Genomic DNA, 23,063 nt, shown 5'->3' with positions numbered 1-23,063 from the left:
ACATAGCTGTGTGTGTAACTTTACCTGTAAACGAACCCACTGAGACATGTGAACAAGTAGCTGTCATTACAAAATCACACATCATTGGTAGGCTACAATACTAATTAGTTTGACTGAACCTTGCAACAAGCAGAACTAAATGACCAGTTAAGCATAATCTTAAAAGCAGCAGGTCATGATTACATAAAATGTCACGTTAAAATGCCAAGCACTCTTCATACCCATAATAATCTTTCAAATTGCTGAATGATACACTCCCCACAATGCAGACTGGTGGATTTGGAAAACAGCTGCTTCCAAAGACCGAGTCCTTGATGTTTTTTTCTTTTTCTTTCATACAGTATATCGACTAAAGCAGGTGAAGAAACTATTAGATTTTGGCATCCTAATGCGTTCTCTCTGTTTCTTTTCTCAGATTTTGCTGTAGATTGTATATAAAGATGAAAACAAATTCATAGAAAAACAACCCCCAACTCATAGTCAGAGATCAAATAAAAAACAACATATAAGTTTAACAATGTTTCTTTGCAGGGCAGCAGCTTTGAGCTGTCGTGGACCTAGTTCCTCTTACTTTTGATGGAAAAATGTCCTTTTGTATTGTCTCCATACCTGCAATACAAAGCTAAATGCTGCAATATTTGCATCACATGAAAACAGTAAACGATCTACAGTAAATAACATTTCATGACACCACAGTTCGGCTTGTGATTGGATGAATGGCCTGGATTGAGGTTCATTGAACTGTTAGTGTTTGCGATCACGATAGCTGCTGTGTCCAACGGGTTCACCAGATGGTTCAAAAAACCAGTCATGCATCTTTGTGCTCATCATGTTTTCACACCTTGTTGACAGATGCCGTTGTTGTTTTTATTATTATTTCTTTGGTGTAACTGTCCCTGTTCCTCCTTTGTCTATTATCTGTGTATAGCTGTCCTCTTGACTCCAACAATGTGTCGCCGCATTCAGCTTCCAGTCTGACAGTCTTATCTAGCCTCAGGGCAAACAAGCTAAACTGATGTACTGGGCGGCGGGGGCTGTTCTAGTCAATGTTTTCTTTGGTACAAGCATTTCATAGTAAAACAATAACAGTTCAGTGTCGGGCAGCGGCCATAAGTTTGTAAGTGGTATTCCAACTCCAACTGAGGTCTCTGTCGGTGTTGTAGAGATCTGACAAATGTTTCAAGAAGCCATTCAGTATTTGACTGTTGGGAATCAACAAGGTTTACAAAGCAAGCCCAAGTCCTACACCCTGACTGTAAACAGTGCTGCATCATCATACTGTCTAGTTAATGCGACTGTTAATTATGGACTGTCAACAGCAGCCAAATCTCCTATTCATAGCTGTTCCTCACAAGCTGTATACAGTATGCCTCTTACATGATTACAAAGCATCATTAAAGAGTGAGATTTTTCAATGGGAAGTTTGGCACGAGATCCTCCACAGGGAACACGCAAGATACACCACAACTGTGCTTACACTGGCATTTTCGTTGGACTGAACACGTGAAATGTGATATAAGAAACGTTCGCCATGTGGACAATTGCAGGCTTTATCAGATGTAATGGGAGTGGGGCATTTGTGTGGTCTGTGCAGAAAAGGCGAAACAAAGGAGTACAGGTTTGTGTAAATCCTTCATCAGACTGATAACACTCGGTATGCCACACACACAGAGAAAGTGTGTGTGTGTGCATGCGATGGAGGATGAGACTGAGCCAGAAGGAAGCAGAGAGGCAAGACACTCTTTAACCTCATGATGGCTCTGAAAATAAATCACATGTGCACATGCAGCAAAAGCAGGTATAAAAAAGGGGAGAAAAAAATAAGATGAACAATAGAAGAAAAGATGGATTACTTTCTCTACTCGTAAAAATGCTTGATCAGCCAGATATCTGAATGCAACCACAAGAGGGCAACATAATGATATCCCCCTCACTATCTTCGCTGCTTATAAATTGGACATTTTAATAAACGAAGCAGCATAAATTACCAGCAAACAGGTGCTGAGATTAGGAGCTGACTTAACTCTTTTGGCATATCTGGGCCGATTCTGTACTTGTGCCAAGAATAATGAGTTTTCAGCAGGTGAGCAGACACCTCGTTGCACCCCACACCCACAGCAGCCGCACAGGAAATCTGATTAAAGAGGCTCCTTAAGGAAGCGAGACATTCAAAGACATGGCTGTAGCAGAAATCACATGTGTTGCCCCCACCTCCAAACCAAACCAGTGAAATCCTCACGGTGTTTACATTTCATGTAAATACGGCCAGTGTGAATATTCATTTATGCCACAAATTTCACTCCGGAGTGTGAAAACACATCAAACTGGATGAATTTCATTAAAACCAAGGATAGCGTTGTCATATTATTCTACAGATCCTGTCAGTTGTAAAGCCCTCTGAAAACAAATTTGCTGGACAGCAAAGAAAACACCACTCTGCCTCTTATATAAAAAAAAACTCTGATAATCAACCCATTGCCTAGCAACAGTGGGTTCCATAGCAACTGTGCAGCATTTTCCCTACAGTGTTGCAAAAGAAGCATGATGATTTATCCAGTCGAGTCTGTGTTTGCTTTTGTTTTCAATGGCTGCAGCAGCTCTCATGAAGCCCTTTCCTCGAGAAATTAACAAACAGAACAATATGTTGCGTCGCACAGAATCTAAAAAACACAAAGGTCTTAGTCAGTGCTCCCATCTTGGCACCCAGAACAACCGCAGGAAAAGCTTAGAAGACCAAAATGTGTTGACAGGCATCGACTGTGACCAAATAAGTCACAGACACATAGTGAGATTGACGCCTTGAAATTCAGTTATTGAATACAGTGTTTGTGGCAGGTCTAATGAATTCAGCTGCACCGTCGCACCGGTTTCCAGGTTATTACGTTGTCCTCCCTGTTACATTGGGAAGAGAACGGGCTCTGAAAGATATCAACCTTTGGCTCTGATGAATCATAACCTAATCCTTTCCTGTTGAACCATTTTAAACCTTCATGGGTTCAAATTAAACATACAGGTTAGATTAATAAATCATTAGATTATACCAAATCTTGTAAAAAAATAAAAAAAAATAATAAAAATTATGGGCAACAATTGCACAACATGACAAAAATAATATTAGGCTAATAGAAATGGTGAATGATGCTTAACCGCTCTTCGTGTAGTAAAAGGACTTACATACAATATAGATATTGTAATACAATTATTCTTATTATGTTTGGCAATTTCTAACAGTATATCACAACATATGGCTGGCACACACCTACATACATCAACCATACATACTGTACCATCTATAGGCTGGTTACTCATATATGCTATCTGAGTAATATGATATTAAACCAAGCTATGAACCATTTGTTTCTCAGTTTCTATACATTACTGAATGATGCAGTTGAGAATGTAGATTATTTTCATGAATTAAGGTATTTAGATCACTACGGGGAACTACATGTCTAAGATCAAGATTAAGATTAACTTTATTGTCCCACAATGTGAGAAATTTGCTCTGGGCCATTCGCCCATGCTGCAGCCACAAGTAACACAGAACATACAATTACACACGTTCACATACAATAAGTATGCAATAGTCGGCTGACTTTATTCTTCCTGCACCCTCAAGACCTTCAATCTCCCCACAAAATGAGAATCCCTGCATTCACTGCGAAAACATTTTGATATTGACTTCACTGCTAAATACTGTTTTTTTTGGTGTTTTTTTTTACAATTTGAGGCAGAAGGTAAAGTTAGCTAAGGCACCGGGTCAAGTTTTGTATCGCTGTGGAAGCCCAGTGATGAATTTGATTTCACTACAAGATGACAACACTTCACCTCCAGAATTTCATCATCTAATAAATATTCTTCCATGTTCTATACAGTACGTGCTCCCGCTTGGCATTGCAGAGAGCTATCGCCTACATCCCCAGCATGCATTAGGTGTGATGTGCAGGTAACCACCAGTCAATCACAGGCTTACCACACATTCACATGAACACAGTCTATTCAGAGTTTCCAGTTTACCAAACCAGCCTGTCTTCAGTCAGTGGGAGGAAACTGGAGAACACAGACGACACCCACACAGACACAGAGTGAACATGCAAACTTATAAATACAAAGATTCCACATTTGAACAGATTGGTGGACCAGATCCAGGAGCTTGTTGCTGTGGGGCGACAGTGCTAACCACTGAGCCGCCATGACACCCTTATAAATATTCAAAGCCGTTTAAAAAGTTGCCTCACCGACACACAATACCTCTTCAGGCAAACATATCGAAGCCTAGCGGAAAATGTCTGTGCAACTGTCTCCTCCGACATACTGTAGCCCCTTGTACGACGTTCAAAATAAAATGCTTGTTTCCTCTGTGGCAGTGAAGCAGGATTGGAATAGTAAAGTATCAGTGTCATTTGTGTACAATATGCATCATAGTTTATACGGTGAAATGAAGCAGCCACTTTTTGTTACTTAGCTTTTAAAAATAAAGCAAAATTGAATATTTCAAGCAAGAGAGAAAAAAAAAGTATAATATTATTTACTGTCTGTATTCCATGCATGTCAAAATTTAAGACTCTGTATCAAACCAGGTTTAGGTCTTTGCTTTTAAACAGATTAAAGTGGTGTTTGTCTATTGTACAGTACAAAAACAGAGAAGATAATTAATCAGGTGACTGAAACACCAGACTACACAATTTAGACCCCAAACCATCCCAATGGGGTTTTCCTGATTAAATTAAGGTCAGATGGCATCAGTGCAGCATTCACCATTGTCAGAGAATGATAATCTAACTGTAAAATTGCCAGGACTAACTCTGCTGAGCGGCTGTGAATATACAGTACGCTATTAAGGCAAATATGGATAAAGTAACAGCGTGGTGAGATTATTGATTGCTGGTGAATAAAGGGGGAATCATTAAAGCAACTCTGGCACAAGGAGGGAGAAGAGACAGAAGAGAAGGCAAAAGAAAATGATGAGGTAAAACAGGAGAGCAGAGGCAGTTCATCACAGGAAGTCAGAGAGACAGAGGATAAAGTAAAGGTGGCCTCATCTTATCGTCCTATCCTGTCACAAATCTGGGACCTGATATATGAAACCTACTTAGATATCACACTAAAAACCGCACATGAGCGATGCTTCCTACTTACATACACAGATTTTGTCAGTGAATTATGAAACACTGCACGTATTACCAGCCGACATTCACACTCATAAATCACCATCCCAGGAGGAACGCTATTAAACTACTCCAGAAGGATGAAGAGTGAATTAGAAGGTTTAGTTTAACTTTATCTATTTTAGTAGATTTTAGTTTAATTGGGTGCTCACAAAATGAAATACTGTTTAAACATGTAAAATTAAGAAAATCTTAATATTTGGGATGCTTAAAAATCAATTGAGTCAATGAATATCTAAACATTGAGGTACTTTTAGCACAGTATTAACCTACGGTACTCCAGTTTTTTGACAATGTGTAAGTATCTCTCAGTAATGCTTCATAATGTCAGGAGACGATGTGCAGAGCTGGATTGTGACGGACAAGATGAGGTGTGAGTGGTTTTAAACTGAAAAAAAAGAGAGAAAAGGAAGAGACAAAGACTCTTGAAGGTTAATTTCTTTACTCATACTAAAAGAAAAAGGAAGCATGCCCTACAGCACTGGCACTTGTGTTCCCACTGCAGGATTTTATCCTGCAGCCACTAGGAAACTATTGGCTAAAGAAGTGTATAATTCATTTAATAGTTTAATTTATGCTCCAACTTATAATTTATTCACTTATAGGCCTAATTTATTCAGCGAGTCACAGATTGACAGTGTTAATCAATTCCATTATTTCCCTGATCGTTCATAATCTTGATGTAACCATCCTTGAAGCTGAAATGTTTTAGGTTTTTCGCTATTCAACGTGCTATTGTAATTTTCATTTTCCTGAGAGGACTGTTGTCTTTGTCTGTTTCAGCCGATGCCACGGCCCAGAGCTAATCTCCCGAGTAACCTTACATGTGCGGTAAATCCCAGTTCCCTTAGTGGCATGCTATGTATTCGTAAGTCCTGCTGAAGCTGCCTGTATAATTATATTAACCTATGGTAATTATGTGTAGATCCTCCTCAACGATCACAGCTAATATGTCTTGGGGGAGTAGGATTCATGAATTACTTCTTTATTCACATATTAATTGGTGACCGTTACGCTAACACTGGTGTGGAAATAAGGGAGTACACTGTTGGCTGCCATTTTGACAAATACCTTTTTTAATGACCTCTGATTTTTTCACAGTTTTATTGGATCTATTTTGAGAGGGGGAAAACATCCAAAGAACCATTTAAGACTAATGTGAAATATAGTGAGGTACACTGGCAGCTAGAGGGTTAAGGCACCAGCAATGAACCAATAATGAAGCACAACGCCGAAGACGTTTCCATGTCATACCTAATCTCTTTCCTCATTTCCTGTCATCTTGCTAATCAATGAAGACACAAAATGCCCCCCCCTGTGTAACTAAATTTAAGACATGCTGTGGATTTGAGGTTTGGCTTTTATATTAAACATACCTTATGGCCTGCTGATGTCATCTTACCTTGCGCTACCAATAAAAATGGACAAAAAGGACAAAACATACACGCTTAAGTTGACCAATGGAGGATGTAAGCGAGGTAGAGTAATAAGGAAGTTGTGTGCTTATATATTTTTTCCTATATAAATCTCCATACATAACTGTTTGCTACTCCTGCACTGCCATCTAGAGTTAAGAGTTCATTTATTTGCACATGAAATAATGATACACCAAAGAGACAAAGAAAGTCACATTGTGGAGGTGAGCTAAAAAAGGAAACGCAGAAAAACATCTCACCTCAAACAAAACAAAGGAAAGACGGCGAGACAAACAAAAGTCAACAGAGCCGGATAACAGACTCTAAATGACAGACTCAAAAACAAAGAAAAAAATAGTATATCAAAAACAAAACGCATAAATGTAAAGTGAGGAAAACAAAATAAACTTGCGCAGACCAAATGAAAAAAAGTGGAATCAAGAAGCAAAGTGACAGCGTGTGCGTTCAAAGACTCAAAGGAAGAAGGACGGCGACAGAGGAAAACAGAGGTATGTTGTGCTCTACGACAGGAAAACTTCAGTTAGTGTCGCCGTCAGTCAGATACATACGTCTATATTTGAACTGTAGAGGGATGAGGCCTTGTAGACAAACTGGGCAGATCTGTTTTAACGGAGAGCAGACAGAATAAATGATATAGTCCGTGAACACTTTGCAGCTAGTAAATGAAGTTAGTCCAGTCAATGTTCTAGTTTATAAATAAATATGCCATAAATCTGACATATTCAGAGGTTGTGCTGTGTGCAACTTTTTGGACAAGTTCTGAGTATGTACCACATCAGCAGAAAAACGGAGGTCGTAACAACTCGTGTTGAAGTCAAATCTAAATGTTTGCATAGCAGCCTTTGATTGAAACTGATGACTCAATAAGAGCAGCCAAAGTAAAGTGTACCCACAAAGCCATAATGTACCAACCTCACATACAAAAAAAAAAATCTTGAATAATGGATCATTTTTTAAAAGCATGTACTTAAACAGTAGCGAAACACAGCAAGCAACTTAAGTTTTAGCTTTACTTCCTGCGTTGACAAAGCTTTGGGCTTGTTGGTGGTAAACATGCATTATTTCATCCCTGCTGTAACTGCAGTGTGCAAAGAGTAAAGAATAAATCATAGATCGTTATCTTAACTTCAAATTGTTACTTAGAGAAATAAACTGAAGTCACCCGAGTCACCGTTTGTAATAGCTGATATTGCATGTAAGCATGTTGAGGTTATTGTCTATACAAGAACACCTCAGAGTGCTCTCCCTCGATATACTGTAGCCTATACAGATGCAAAAGTACTGTTGTCATGGTAACATTAAGATTAATATACACTGTGCGCTGATTTAGAAAGAAACTGCTGACTGGAACATACCATTTGTCTGAGGTGTTCATTTTTATGGCTTTAATGGAAACGAGAAATTTCCACGTCCTTAAATGAGAATGTTATTTATACCAAAGCAGCCGGCGCACTCAGTGTCCCTATGTTAGAGCGCTACAACCTCTAGATACCAGTGCAGTGCCAGATATGACAACAAAGGCCAATTATGTTTAAAAAGCGCATTAGCTCAGCGTAAGTCTAAAGCCCAGTTTCATGTTTTCAGTTCCCCATATTGTCGACTAATATCTATACTCTACCATATTGGGTTTTTTCCTCCAGCCCCGAATGTCGCTCGCATCTTTTTTTTTTTATGTGGAAACCTGTGTTATAGCCTATACCACTGACTGTTGGGGTTCAGTAATGAGATGGGCTTTTAAGCACACTTCCTGGTAGCGAGGCCGACAACATCTATCTCCAGATGCTGTAAATGACACTTCTTTCCTTGTGTATCTATGGAAAACAATTGGATAGCTGCTGCATTTCGCCCTTGGCCGGCCTATCCTGGTCCTGTCAAGGGCGCATCTCCCATCAATCACCGCAGGTTCAAAAAGTGACTCACGAAATGGAGAAAGGGGAGCAGAAGGGGGGGGTGGGGGAAAAAAAAAATTGCCCCGCATGCAGGAAGCCTCACCAATGTCTGACCCAGGGTTTTTGTATTTTGTAGTCCACTGCGATACATCCTGATGCAATTCTATCAGCATTTTTCTCCTTCATTTCAAAGTTGCTGAAAACAACACTTTGAATGGGAAGATGAAGTATGTCCCTTCTCCTGCATGCTATCTCTCACCACCCTTGCCCCCCCCCCCCCCTCTGCCTGCCTACATACACACCTCATTTAATTCAAATAGAAAATCTAAGTGAAGGGAAAAGGGGAAAGTGCCCAGCTTGAGCATTTTTCCTGTGTTTCCCCTGCAATAAATCACTTGCCGTTCTCTCTTCATCAGGATAGATATCACTTGTACATGCCCCAACATCCATCCTGGGATTCTGACAACACACTCCTACTTTGCGCTGAATAGGCACTACTTTGAGACTGAATTACGATGGCCTGTGCTATCAGCCCGTATGCAAAGCAGGCAACCATCTGACATGAAGCGGTGCACACACTAAGAGATTGTCTTCAGTATTGCAGAAATGTCCACTAGTCTTGATAGAACTGCTTCCGTATATCATTGAACAGCTGTGCAGGTTGCATCGGATGTCCTGCACACATCAATCAGCAGTCATGTTCACACAGGGTAACTTCATTGTGCGGAAATGGCAGCACACCTGTGAGCAGCATTGGCTTTGTTATTTCATACGACACAAAGGAGACCTAAGATCGAATACACTTGCGCTTAATATGGTATAAAACATTATAAAGTGAATGTAAAGTGCTGCAAGCTTCTGCTTTCACGCACATGCCCAGGCTTTTCCTTTCATATTCGGTCAATTAAGTGTCTATGGTGCTCACCAGTCTCACTGCAACTGATCCGCAGTTTCATGGCTACATTTACTGCTTTTCCATTACAAACAAGATCAAGCTGCAGCTGGGACTCATTTGGGTCAATGGAAAATGAGATCAGTAAAAACCCAGGCTGCGTACGGCAAACAGGGACAGGTGACCGTACTTTGATGACATGGCTGCAGGCTCAACTGGCAGCGAGCTGCATCAGACCGGGAAAGTGAACGCAGCCAATAGCCAGAGATCAGGTGCTTACAAATATGGCCACAAGCTGCCTTATAGACAGAGTCTGGCCCTCACATTCCTGTGCTTCTGGCACCTACTGTACTGTATTGGTTACGGTCAACATTGTTAAACTGCAAAGTGTACGCTAATGTTCCTTCAGTTGAACTATTAAAGGCTCATGTCAGATTCCTTTATAGTATATTGTGATAAATACTCAGCCCAGCAAAGTTTTGAAACACCATGGTCCTGTTGTGCAGTGACATGACATTATGAGCAGCTATGGAGGCAACATGACTTTAAACATAGCCCACAGTACATTATCTGGCCATCCATTGAGGTTTGCAATGTAAATGCATATGGTGGGGTGGAAAGGTCTGGGACCACTTTCCCATTAGGCGGTCTTGGACTTTTAGACCCCACTGTAGATACTACATGTATATAATATTTAGTTTTAATGCACAATGTGTGCATTGCCAAAGCAAACTAAACTGTGTCTCTAAAATACAAACATACAAAATCTAAACTAAACATCAATGACTTTGTTTGTTGGCGAATGTAAATGCACCTGCTTTGCACATTTAAACACAAAATTAACTGAAACCCAAAAATCTAGACTTTTCTGGCATTAAATGACATTTTATGTAAAAGTATTTTTGGAATTCACAACATCTGTTTTGTCATTGTTCTGGGTACACAACAACCAAACGCAGTATATTGATTTATTATTGACAGGATCATGAGGTCAGAACTGTTCTAAAGGAAGATGTTCTCCATTAGAAAATGAGACCATACTTCTGTGAAAGCTGTTTGTTTTAACCACGACTATTCAACAATATTAAATTAGACTTTTCATTAATTGTTAACATGACAATGAAGTCATAATGCCCAGGTACTTAACTTAATCCAAACCAAGATCTGTTAATAAACCAAACTAAGTATTCTTTGGGCCTAAACTCAACAAATTTGTAGATGTAGACTGATGTAACTTAAAGGTATATTAGGTGTTTAAGTAAAGCTTTTAAACCCAAACAATTTCCTAGAGGTGAAAAATGCTATAAAACAGAAACTGCTCCCTGGACCCCAGAGAACCCATCAGGGACTCCCACAGCCACCTCTTTCATCTTTTTTTGTTTTATTCTCAGTGGACTTTTACTGCTGCAATGTCATTGCCGAGGCATTACAGTTCTAGGACAGGACGTGTTCTTTTCTGGCCTATCTCTGTAAAAAAAAAAAAAAAAAAAAGGCACACAGGTGAACATTCATTAATACGACATCTTCCCGAGCCGAGTGCACCTCCGAAGCCTTTCGATCCAACTTATCCAAAATAATCACAAAACAGATTATTACTCGTGATTCTGAGCAGTCACATGGATTTCTAAAATGTGCAGGGCTGGCTCCTGCAATAGACAACACTTCATACATTTCCCCAGTACAGTTCCTTCTGTCAGACATTTACAGGCTCTCCAGTGTCTTTGTCACCCTGTTTATGCACATCGACAGTATGCTCGGCGAAATTCATTTTCTCTCTGCTGCACAATTGATGGAATACCATTTAAGACACACTAAGCCAGTATCACTGTTTATTACATCAGACAAGGACAAAATAAGGAAAGGAGAGTAGCTGAGGAAAGCCTCACCAAACTGTTTTTTGTGCTGATAATCTAAAATATATTTTTTTCATGTTCAGTATAGGAAGGAGAGAGAGAAAGAGAGAGACAATGTAAATGCTGAGATAATCAACAACCACCACAAAGAAGCTGAATCGTATGAAACAGGCCGATACACCACAGTGCATACCACGAACAGAGCAGTCTATAGTATCACAGAAACATATGTGAGCTTCTGCTCTGCAGCATATTCATAAATACATTCTGGTTTAAATCTTTCACTATATGTTTAGGTAAGATGAAGATTATTCCACTAAACTGTGATTCATGTTTTTACAAAGTACTTCCTGGTAGCTGCTGTAGTCGAACATCTCCTCACTGTCCAAGCTACATAAATTAAATCACCTGTTGACTCTTTAATTAAAATTGATGGATAAACACAAAGACTTTTTTCTCTGGCTTTTTTTATGTGATGAAGAAAAGAAGATAAATGTGTACTTTAACCAGTCACAAATCCATTACCGAGTGATTCTTCTCCATAATGCTGCGCGTAGTGCAACTTGTGGTTTGCTGCAATTACATTAAAGTCTCTAGCATGAGCCGCAAATTGATTAAGAGGAGATGAAATGTGCACATTTTCAGCACAGCATCTCCAGTTTCGGTGCTTAAATGTTTTAATTCAATTGACTGTTGAACCTCACCTGATGTAAAACCTAGTCTGGTATGCACTGGGTGAGTTATTTTAAAATTATTTAAAAAAAATTACAATCTCTCGATGAATACAAGCTCATCCCAAAGTCATCTTGTGAAAAAGGCTTGCCTCAGAATACCCCCTGGATGTCTTTACCCTACACCCTTCATTATCACAGCCTGGACACATGTTTTGCCATACAATGTACCAGATATGTAAAATATTATCTCCAAAAAAAAAAGATCCCAACACAGCAAATCAAACTATATATTGTATTCAGCAAAGTGTGCGTAAATGGCCATAACAAATGTCCAGTCTGGAGATGTCTTAGCAGGAATACTGTCATGTTCACGGCATTTATGATATGTCACCCTTCATGCTTTGTTAATGGGGGAAGCTGAGCTCATAAAACCCACTCCCGTGATGATGACAGCTTGATCTGAAATAAGTCCCCCAGAAGGACGAATGTGTGAATGAGGCGAGGGCCAGAGCCCGGTCCACTTATATCATCCAACTGACCGTAAGTCACATTTCTTTTCTGGTTCTTCTCGTTTATATCGAGATCGATACAGTGAATTCCTTTCATTAGAATCCCGAGCAAGTCTGCACACTGGCGGCTCATTATTCAACATGTTTCCAGTTTCCGTACACAAATCAATGATGGCGACTTGAGTGTCAGACCACCCTGCCCTTTTCCCTGACCGACAGTACAAACCCTACTCAGCACAGTCCACGACTCCTGGTAGGACAAGCACGTAGGAAAATAAATTATCCCTCACTAGATCGCATGCAGGAACACATATATGTGGCCATGTGCCCATTGGCCTACCTTTGTGGCATATAAGTAAAAGACGTCACTGCTATTGTGATAAACAATCTAGTGATTGGCATCTGTGTTAGGGCCATGGGCAGCATCTTTAATTCTGGAAACAATACGTTTTTTTCCATGCAGCCAGAGATAATGAGCAGAGGAGGCACCGGCTGTACAGACAGAATGAATGCAAAATCTGTCTTTGAATGTCACATACTAAATATGCTAACACCACAGTTATGTGTGATTATCAAGCCTAATAAATTGTACATACTGTTCTTAACAGAAAAAAACTATATGAAAAAAATACTCAAATGTTAATTATTAAAAAAAAAAAAAGGATTCAAATAATCATCTACTACAAGGTGATACATGTAAATGTGATATTTGTAAATGTATAGAGAATGATTAATAATTAATTATTTAAATGAACCTCTTCTGAAACTGATTTAGCGAGGTCATGGGTTTCATTACTCTACCTAATAAATTTATTCAGATACATTTTATGGGTCATTACATTTATAAAAGCCACTTCATCATACAGCATAACATCATGTATGACTGCAAAGTATATTTAAAAGGTCGTGTAGATGCCAAGGTGGGCTGTGTTATCCAGAATAGGCAGCATATGCAGTTGTGATTTTGTTGTAATTGCATACAACTTGACAGGGAAATAATGATCTGATGCAGAGATGCAGCGTCTCAAGCGCTCATTGATGCCTACATGTGTGCATGCATGCAAGGCAGTGTGAATGAGGGATGGCGCAAAACTCAGAGTGAGGAATGCAGAAAATATGAACAACCAAGATTTTCCATTAGATTTTGTTTGAGATACGAACATAGTCGCAGTGATTCATTTTTTGTAGATACATGTTGGTTGATAGGCAACTCAAGGGAATTATATACAGTATTATCCATGCCAAACAATCTATATTGTTGTGCACAAATATATACTTAGGGTTGGAATTTAAAGCAAACTGATACAAAAAAGGGAAGCAGAATCTTTTTGGAATAGGGATCAATGTTTCCAATCATTTCCATCATTACAGTTACAAAATCGATAGATCTCAACCTACTGACTAACAAACCTAAGCACACATACGTGCACACAGTTGAAAACAAAACAATGGTTAAATAAGTAAATGCAATGAAGTGAACACAATGAATGTTTTAATGAAAAAATTGAGTAGTGAACAAGTGATTAGAATAAGATAAACTAAGATGTCGCTATGATCTTAAGTGTCAGAGAAGGGAATGTGATGCAATTAATTATCATGTGAGTCGAATTTCAATCAATCAAACCCAGGAAAATTCTGCAAATTAAAGCTTGGGCTACTTGTTTTTCCTGGGGTGCTGTAACTTGCGGTGTGGTGCGAAGAGAGGCCGAAGGCAAGAGCAGTGGAGGCTGGTGATGGCGTCGCTAAGACGTTTTGGAGATTGTTTGAGATAGATTATTATATAATAAAGGCTAAGGCGTTTTTGAGAAGACTGTCGTTCTTGAGGCCTAAGGTCTCTCCCTCCTGATGAGGGGGGTCTTGCTCCTACTGAGGCTCACTGATGCTCGACTTATTAAGCATTTACAGCATTCCCGCCACTCTCTTGCCTCTGATTGATAAGGGGCATTTCCAATGCTCACTTTACATGATCAATGTTTCACTCTGGAAACTTACCAGGCTTGTGCCACAAACTTTGATGAAGTTTTGATGAAGACATTTAACTAAACAGCAGGGAGACCACTGCAGGAACTCTGAGGAACCCACCAGCTGGTGGTCCCGGTGACTAGGAGGTTTATAATATAAAAGATTTAGTCACATTTACTTATATTTGCAACATTTATGGAGTGGGATTTCACTTCTCTGTTGGGCAACCAAACTTGAAGGCTTTTCAAGCGAAAGAGGGCCACATGATTCTGAAATATTTCCTTCGTGATCTGAGATTGTGCGAACATACTGTAGGGCCAATAGGACAGGATAGATCCCTTTCTATCCACTTTCTAACAATGTCCAATGGCTGTTAGAGGCAGGTGAGCTGACTGGAAGACAAAGCATGACCCTGACCCTGGTCATATTTTGCATCATTGTGAACTGGATAAATTAGCAGACCCAGAATCTGAAAAGGCAAAAATGTGCCAAAGTAGTTCACCACTCACAAAAATGACTTCCACTCACAATGGGTCTTAGTCTAAGGTGACCTCTTTTTTATCTTCCACTGGGTACATGCCCACTGTGATGAATGTGATCTCCAAGTACAGTGTGTCCCAGTAGGTGCCATATGTCTTTATTTTCAGGCCGATCTACCATCTTAAAGACTCTGTGGGACCCTGATACAGATTTTCAAGGTGCTCTATCATTGGCAGGCAGCAATATTTTAATGCCATTGAGGATCCTGTGCTCTTCTTTCAAAACGTCGTTGTTTCCTCAAGAGGTGCACTAAGATGATCTAAATCTGACTTTTCGATACAAGCCACTGGCTGAGATTTCAACTATAACCCCCACCAGTTTCTATTTTTGGGTTAAATATTTGGTGAATCCACATTTTCTTGTAAAGCTCATCACTGATGACTGATGACAATGCCCCAAATGAGTTTCAAATGTTAATGACCCCCAAATGTTAATGGTCACACAAAGAACAGTGCAAGTTGTACAAAAGTTGCATTATCCTAACTTCATACTGTAACTCTGAACAAGAATTACAAACCTACAAGATGATAAAAACCACAAACCTACAGATGATACTGTACCAACCAAGGCCACACCACACATCACACTGATCAAACTACTGAAAACAACACGCGCTTCTTTGCATTTGAACAAGATTTGTCTGGTCCAGGTTTCCCAATTACAACATTTTCCTCTCAAGCCAAGTTCAGCATGTGTAGTTTATACCTTTGTGCCACAGATTTGCTTAAGTAAGAATGTCATGCAAACATATTTACTTTCTCTTATCCCAGTACATCTTTTATTTCAGGTGGATTAGGTACTAGTCACTTTTGCTGGTATGCCGTCATACGACTAATGACAAATGTTGGTGCTATCATTAAACAAAAAGATGATCTCTTAACCAGGTCTGCAGGGTTGTGGTTACCTTGCCTGAATGTGAATCTATGCAATGCATCATTCAGGTCATATGGGGGGTTGTGGTCTATGATTCAGCTCTATGACTGTGAGCAACTTGGAAGTTTCAACCAAGGGCTACAATCCAAACAAACAGATAATAGGAGAGAAAAAAACAGGGAGAGCATCTGATGCATTAGGTGAATAAAATATCAGAAAGTAGTTTTTTTCCAACAGAATAATAGCAATAATAACCAACTGCAAGCAAATTACGATTTAGCTCCTCTGCAAAATCCCACATGATGGGATAGCTGCCATTTGGGTCTGTCTACTAGTTCAGAGCTCTATATCTTGAATTGCAGTTTGGTCCGCAGATCAATTGTTATAGGAGGGCAGGGTCCAAACAGAGTGACTGCAGATTGGGCTTTTCATCAGCATACTGGTGGTAAGGCCACCTCACATCAGTAAAATCCTATGGCATCACAACCTATTTCTAACAATTCATTCACAAGGTTTTTCCCACTGATGTACACCTCTGACTTGTTTTTTTATTTCAGATGTGGGTGTTGGCTCGACTGCTCAGAAAGCAGAGTCAGGGTCCAGAATTGTGCTAAATTAAAACTCACTTTGTTGAATCTCGAGAGCTGAAGATCGTCAGAAGTTGTATCACGACAGAAGTAGCTGACTGATGTTGGAAATATCAAGACCTGATGGACTACAGCTCCCTAGCCTGAGGGTAAAGTACAGCTCCCTGTCTGCCTGGGACACTCACTCTCTAAACTTGCTCTACCCATGTCAATGATTTCACAAGCTGCAAGACAACAGGATGCCAACTATGGGCTATGACAAACAAATCTTTCTGCAACAAACATCTACACATGTAGATAATCTAATACAGAAACAAAGATTTCAAAAGGAAGCATTTGTATTTACAGTAATGTAAATGATACAAGTCTTTATTGTACAATGGTTAAATGATAAAACCAATATTTTGTTACACAAGTGTAAGAACAGTCTTACTATTAATGCAACAGTTTATAATTAATTTGTGGACAAGACAAGCGTTTTGCATTGTGTTGTTATGTGTAAATATACAACAATATAATGCATCTACTGGTTGTTCTCAGACAAATCTAAAATCAATTCTTAGACAAAAGTGCCTCCATTTGTAGAGCTGGTGAGCTGCACTGTTGTTAGTGAGCAGGACAATAAAGATGAGTTCAAACTGGAAAATTCTTGAAAGGCGTCTCGATGCAGTTTGCCAACTGTTATTAAAGTCCAATTTGAAACGCCATGTGGCTACATAGTTAAAATTAATAGGGCAAAGTAATGTGTGAAACAAACACACTGACTTTGAAACCCGCTGTTTGTTTGCATTTGAATGATATTTAATTGTACTTAATAGGACTGGGTCTTGCTAGATGATAACTTCCCAAATGAAACATGGTGCAAATAGAAAATTCTTTGGGTGAAATGTTCAAAACTACTGTTAAGCATCAAAAACTTGTTTCTGCAATTGAAAACAAAGTGAATGAGGCATTTTCTTTGCTGCTCATTTCCTTCCCTTTGAATCTTGAAACGGCTCTGGAGTGGCAGCGCTCCCAAACACAACGAAGACATAACTTCAACTATAACATATTGTCACAATAGTTAACATGAGACTAACATGCTTTGACACATAAGCCTTCATTGGAGCATCTGTTTTTGGCAGAGCACCCAACCAGAGGAAGGTTATATGGGGAGGCGCACCTGCTATATGTTCCTCAGTCCTTGCTCTCATTCTCATCAAGTGTGGTGTAGTCACAGGGCTGACAGGCTGCTGCCTACAGCCGATTTGAAAAGATACTGGTGAATAATATATACCAACTAAACACCATTTAGATAGTGCCTGTTGAATTTATTAATGATCATAATTTATGTGCACACCATCATCTATCATATGGTCATTTCATGTCTCTATTGACCCTTCAATATGTCATGTCTGTCATGATTGTTATGTCTAAATTCCATAACAATCATGAACTTTATTATTTTCTGTTCTGTGTCGTTTGCTCTTGTTGAATTACTGTAACTTCACCCTCTGTTGACACGCCCTGCTAGTGAAAAGCTTTTGTGCTTTTTTTTCTCCAAGCTGTAACTGTTAACAGGTTTTCCTATAAATTCAGAGTTTATGTAAACAGCAGGAACAATAAAGCTGGTACTGAAATTAATAACTACAACCTTGTATAATGTATTCAGTTAGAGGTATCACGGTTATGATGTCATCAGTGTATGCTTTTGCTGAGAACAAGCACCGGATGCTACATAGGAAACACCCTCTCTGAATAGTGACCCTAGATATTGTAAGTACAGGTGGCATACAGTACTTCATTTACAAAGACTGTTTTTTTTAATTCCTCCCGAAATGTCTCAAAACCTTTTGTTTTACAACATAATTGGCGGCGTTATTAGCAACAGGCTAGTTGAAAACATAAACTATTTGTATGCTCCTTAACATTTATTGTTCTTCAGTAGTTTCAGTAAAACAATCAAGCCAAATGACACACACACTAATGACTTGTCCCCCACGCCTTCTATTTTCAGCAATTATCAAAATACCATTATTCTAATGAGCGGATGTAAAAGATGCACAATTTCCAATAAAAGTTAATGGGGCAAAAGTGTTTTCCCTGATCTGCAAATCAAACGCTCAGAAACACGGCTATATAATATAAGGAGGCCGTAAAACCCTTCTAATCAGAAAAGCATTAAAATCAATGCATTCACTATTTCTGATTTTTTAATAAAGAAAAAAAGAAAGATAAAGCACAGTGTTTGACTTGTTTTCTTCATGTATGTCCACAGCCATCTTCAATATGTGAAGAGATGCATAGTAATGACAGTCACTTCAAAGCTATTCACATATATGTTGCCACAGAAAAACTCTTGGACAGGATGACTCACATTTATCACTGCGTGCAAACCTTTAATTGAAATAGCCTTGACAACAGAGCTTGAGCCCCTCGATCCCCCCAGAAAACAGATACAATGACAACACGTACCTCCAAAATCAGGCCTTAAACGGATGTCATATCCCTTCAGCAACTTGTCCACGGTGGTCTTGGCCAAAGACATTCCAGAGCTTCCAGTGGAGGAGCTGAGGGCGACAAACCACAAGTCTCAGAGCCATTTTAAACACATAGACATTTTGTTTTTTCGACAGCTGCTACTTAATGTATGAAGACGACAGAAAACTGTGACGGCGCTTAAGTAATGTCATGGATGGTACCTTTGAGGAGGAAGCCCTGTAGCAACCCAAAACGTAATAACGGCCAATAACGTAATAACATGTTTGAGTCAATAACGTCATAACTTTTTGGTTATAATGTAAAACAAAGTTATTACTTTATTGGCTGGTTATTACAAGACCTGGAGAATGCTGAAAACCTCAGAAAAGTGCAAACCTTCATCAACAGCTGCCTAAGAAGAATTCTTAAGATCTACTGGCCAGACAAGATTACAAACGAGGACATGTGGACAAGGACGCACCAAACACCAGCTATGGACGAAACAGATGGAATTGGATAGGACACACGCTTTGGAAACCAGCATCTAACATCACCAGACAGACTCTAACTTGGAACCCACAAGGGAGGAGGAATAGAGGCCGGTCCAAAAATACCTGGCAGAGAGATCTCCAGGCAGACACGTTATTACGTTATTGGTCGAGTATTAATAACAAACTTTTGACATTGTATTAAAAGTTTGGAGTCGATAATGTAACAATATGTGTATCACTATATGTTTTTGTTATTTCAGGGTAGAAGATGTGACAGGCGTGAAACATTTTAAGTTCTGCCTCGTGTGCCTGTGTCTCATCTACACTTAAAAGCAAACTCCAGCTGTACTGTACCATGCTTAATGATAATTGCAATTTGCTTGGCCGTTTCTCTTTTGCAAACGGAGGAAGTAAGCATAGACTATGAAAAGCCTCGTTATACACATGTAACACATTGACATCTTCTACCCTGAAAATAAAGAAAAATAAAGTGATACGTATAACATTATCGACAGCAGTTATTACACTTTCAAAGGGGTTTTTAATACTAGGCCAATAACATAATAACTTATTACATTATTGGCAAAAAAGTATTATACATTAATGGCAAGTTATTACGTTATTGGATTTATTATATTTAAAATGGTCAAAATCATTACAATATTGGCCGTTATATGTTTGGGTTGCTACAAGCCCTTTTACTGTATCAACATGGGAACAGGGGAAGAAGAGTTGGGATGCATTAAACAACACACAAGTTCATCCATCCCTCCATGTGTCCCAGTTTGTGTGAAGTGAGCATTAAGCTGTCATATTTTGTCTGTTTCACTCTCAACTTCAGTTTTAATTTTGCATCCTTGCGTGTCATCGCCTGCAAGAGTAAAAGTGAAATTTACATCATTTTAAAAGCAGAGTAGTCACGGAAAAGCTTTAAAACTTTGCCTTTTTAGTTGCTTTTTTTCTCGCCCCCTTTGCTCCACCTACAGTATAAGGATCTAATCAGTGGAGTCAGTGTGGCGATGAGTCCTTCCAATCAAGAGTATTAAAAGTGAAAAGTGTCACAGTTCCTTTGGCCCCAGACCTGTTCAGGCAGGAGCTCTGTCTTCATGCATGTCAGAGGCCTCGTCGGTCTCAGCCCGGAGACAGACTATCCCCCGGAGGAACGTACAGTCCGCAATAGTCTGACTGACATCTATAACATTGGTGCCATGACCTGCGTCACCTGACCGGGAGCTGCTCTCCGGCTAAGGCTCCTTGTTACAGGCGGGGTGTGGAATGAGCGTGAGGGGAAGAAGTGGGTTAAAATTGCTCCCCTGATAGGAGCACTAGCCCTCGGCTCAGTCGGGGAAAGCACTGTTCAATTAGCTCATAGGTAGTGCAGCTGTTCATCAAGCTGGCTGGTCCTAGGACTTGTGCATCTGACACCTGAGAGCATCATTACAAGACGAAAAGTGATGACACCTGAAACACATACAAGATTACGCACCTCCAACCTGTTATTCAGGGAAATTATAATGGAATCAAAATGTCAAAAAGTGCAACCCAGTCCCCAGGGAGCACTTAAATCTCCTAAGTGAGCCTGTAGCTTACTGCAGACAAGGGAGAGTGGGCCACAGGGATATATAGGTCATCTGTACTTTTATCAACAAAACAATAAAGGGATTAATCAGAAGACTCTGACTGTGAGGATGTTGTGCATTAATTCACATTATAAACATTACATGAGGCTTATATTAAATTCTAACGCCCCGGGTCCTGTCCTGAGAGCAGAAGTAGATAATGATAATGACCTGCTGCTGAGATTAATTTTCGATTTTGATTGATCTGGTTCCGGTCAATACAATGGGCAATCAAGATGATCACGTGTGTGGGAATATTACTTTACGTTCGCAGAGAGGGGATACAGAAGTAGGCTTATAGACTGAGTGGCTACAGCTCCGTGGATCCATACATCTCCAGCTGCTTACCATAGCGTAATCAATCAATGATCGAAAGACTGATCCTATCGTCTAATCATGGGTGAGCCTACTGTAGCCCCCTGGGGTGAGGTGGCGTTATTAAGCAGGGTGATGTCCCCCCTCACCTTCCACCCAACCAAAACACATGTATGTGTATCCCCATTTTGATATCGGGAGTAGGTTACGTTTCACAATAGGCTTGATCCAGTGAACGCGCGTGTTTTACGCTCGCGCGCGCGCCAAAGCTCAGTCTGAGAGCACATATCGGCCAGCATTGCCCCTAATAAGTAGGCCTGGGTACCCCGTTGATGCGATTTGCCAGATCTCAGCCTTTCAGTGACCGGCAATTAACTATTAGTGTGAGAGTTTTTTTTTTTTTTTTTTTTAATTCTTTATGTTGTTTTCTTACCTTTGAACAAAGCATGCGAAGGACAAAGCCGCCAGAGCAGAGAAAATTCCACATAATTTATCTTCTTGACGACCCAACATCTCCACAAATCCTTAGATATAGTTTCTAATCCAACCAGTCCAGTGGTCCTCCCCAAAATGCCAAAAGTAAAAACTGGCAATCAAAAAATAATTGCCTTTTAAAAATGTCGAATTAACTACCCTACATCTACGCATGCGATGTCTTCATTAAAACAGGCTTCTCGATTTAACAAAAAAAAAAAAAAAGGAAAAGAAAAAGAAAAAAAAAAGAAATCTCGTAATTGGCCCCCGCTGTTTTCCCCAGCTATGGAAATCCGTGCAGGTCACAGAGCCCCTCGACCAACACCAGAAGATCAGACATCTTGCTTGAAAAAACAGCACACACAATAGTTTAAAAAGTGATGACAAGTGTTCCCCCCCTTAGGAAAATAAACAAACATTGGCATGAATGAGCAGCAGCCTCTTGATGGTCAAATTGGTGGATGAAATTTCCCAGTCCAAATCTGCAGAAGAGGCATGGTTCCAGCGATGCTCCGGCGCCCAGACTATTCCACAACGTGATGTTGTTAAAAGATATTTGTTTGAGCTGGAAACGCTGGTCGGCTGAAGGGGAGCGGTGGGTTAAAAAAAAAAGAAAAAAGAAATCTTCATTCCCTTTTTTTTTTTTGCCCCCCCCACCCCCTGCTCGTTGCTGCTGCTGCTGCTGATGATGATGATGATGTAGATCAGCGCAAAGTCACTGAGGGGAAAATGCACATTGAAAAAGCACTGGGTAATATCTGATGCAGACGTCAGAGCAGGCTATATGACTCCTCTTGTGAAGAAAAAAAAAATTAGATGCCGAGAAACGTGGATGGCCCCTGACACGCCAGTGCATGGATCACACAACGTCGGCTTTTTCCCGATCACAGATGCAAAACCTGTGAGAAAAGTCCACTTGCCTCCGCTGTCCGGCGTTAAATGGCGTTTGGACGCGTTAATGTGCTCCGCTCGTCTTCTCCTGCAAACACAGAGCAAATGACAGAGATGCAACAGTCCAAAGAGACATGCTGGAGGAATCTGCTCTCTGTCCTCACGATTTCTTCTTCTGCTTCTTGTGTTTTCTTTTTTCTTTTTTTTTCTTTTCCAATTCTTGGTTGAAAATTAAAATAATGTCCTGCTGGGTGGGTGAGGAGGGGGAGAGAGAGAGAAAGGGATGGGGGGACACCTAAGGTGAATTCCTTAGCGACAGCCTGTTCGCGCGCTGAATGGTCTGTGTATTCTCTCTGAAGCCCATTAGGATGCTGCGAGTGTGTGCCGGTGCGTTTTCATGCATTTCATCCACTTTGGCACATTTCTCAAA

At 40.0% G+C, this 23,063-nt stretch overlaps 1 protein-coding gene across 1 annotated transcript in view; it reads right to left on the bottom strand.

Annotated features, from left to right (window-relative positions):
* gabrb4 (gamma-aminobutyric acid type A receptor subunit beta4) overlaps positions 1–21,781 on the bottom strand; it is a gene marked incomplete at both ends in the record, with an annotated part of 45,992 nt that extends 24,211 nt beyond the window's left edge. The window contains 2 exons of the mRNA XM_083986210.1: positions 18,838–18,932; positions 21,702–21,781. Of these exons, the coding sequence (XP_083842336.1) occupies positions 18,838–18,932; positions 21,702–21,781 (175 nt within the window). The remainder of the gene's footprint in view (positions 1–18,837; positions 18,933–21,701) is intronic.
* Positions 21,782–23,063: the final 1,282 nt, after the last annotated feature.

Source organism: Trachurus trachurus (assembly GCF_905171665.1).
Source record: "Trachurus trachurus genome assembly, chromosome: 14".
In the NCBI taxonomy this organism is placed as follows: Eukaryota; Metazoa; Chordata; class Actinopteri; order Carangiformes; family Carangidae; genus Trachurus; species Trachurus trachurus.
This window is presented reverse-complemented; position numbering and strand designations above follow the sequence as displayed.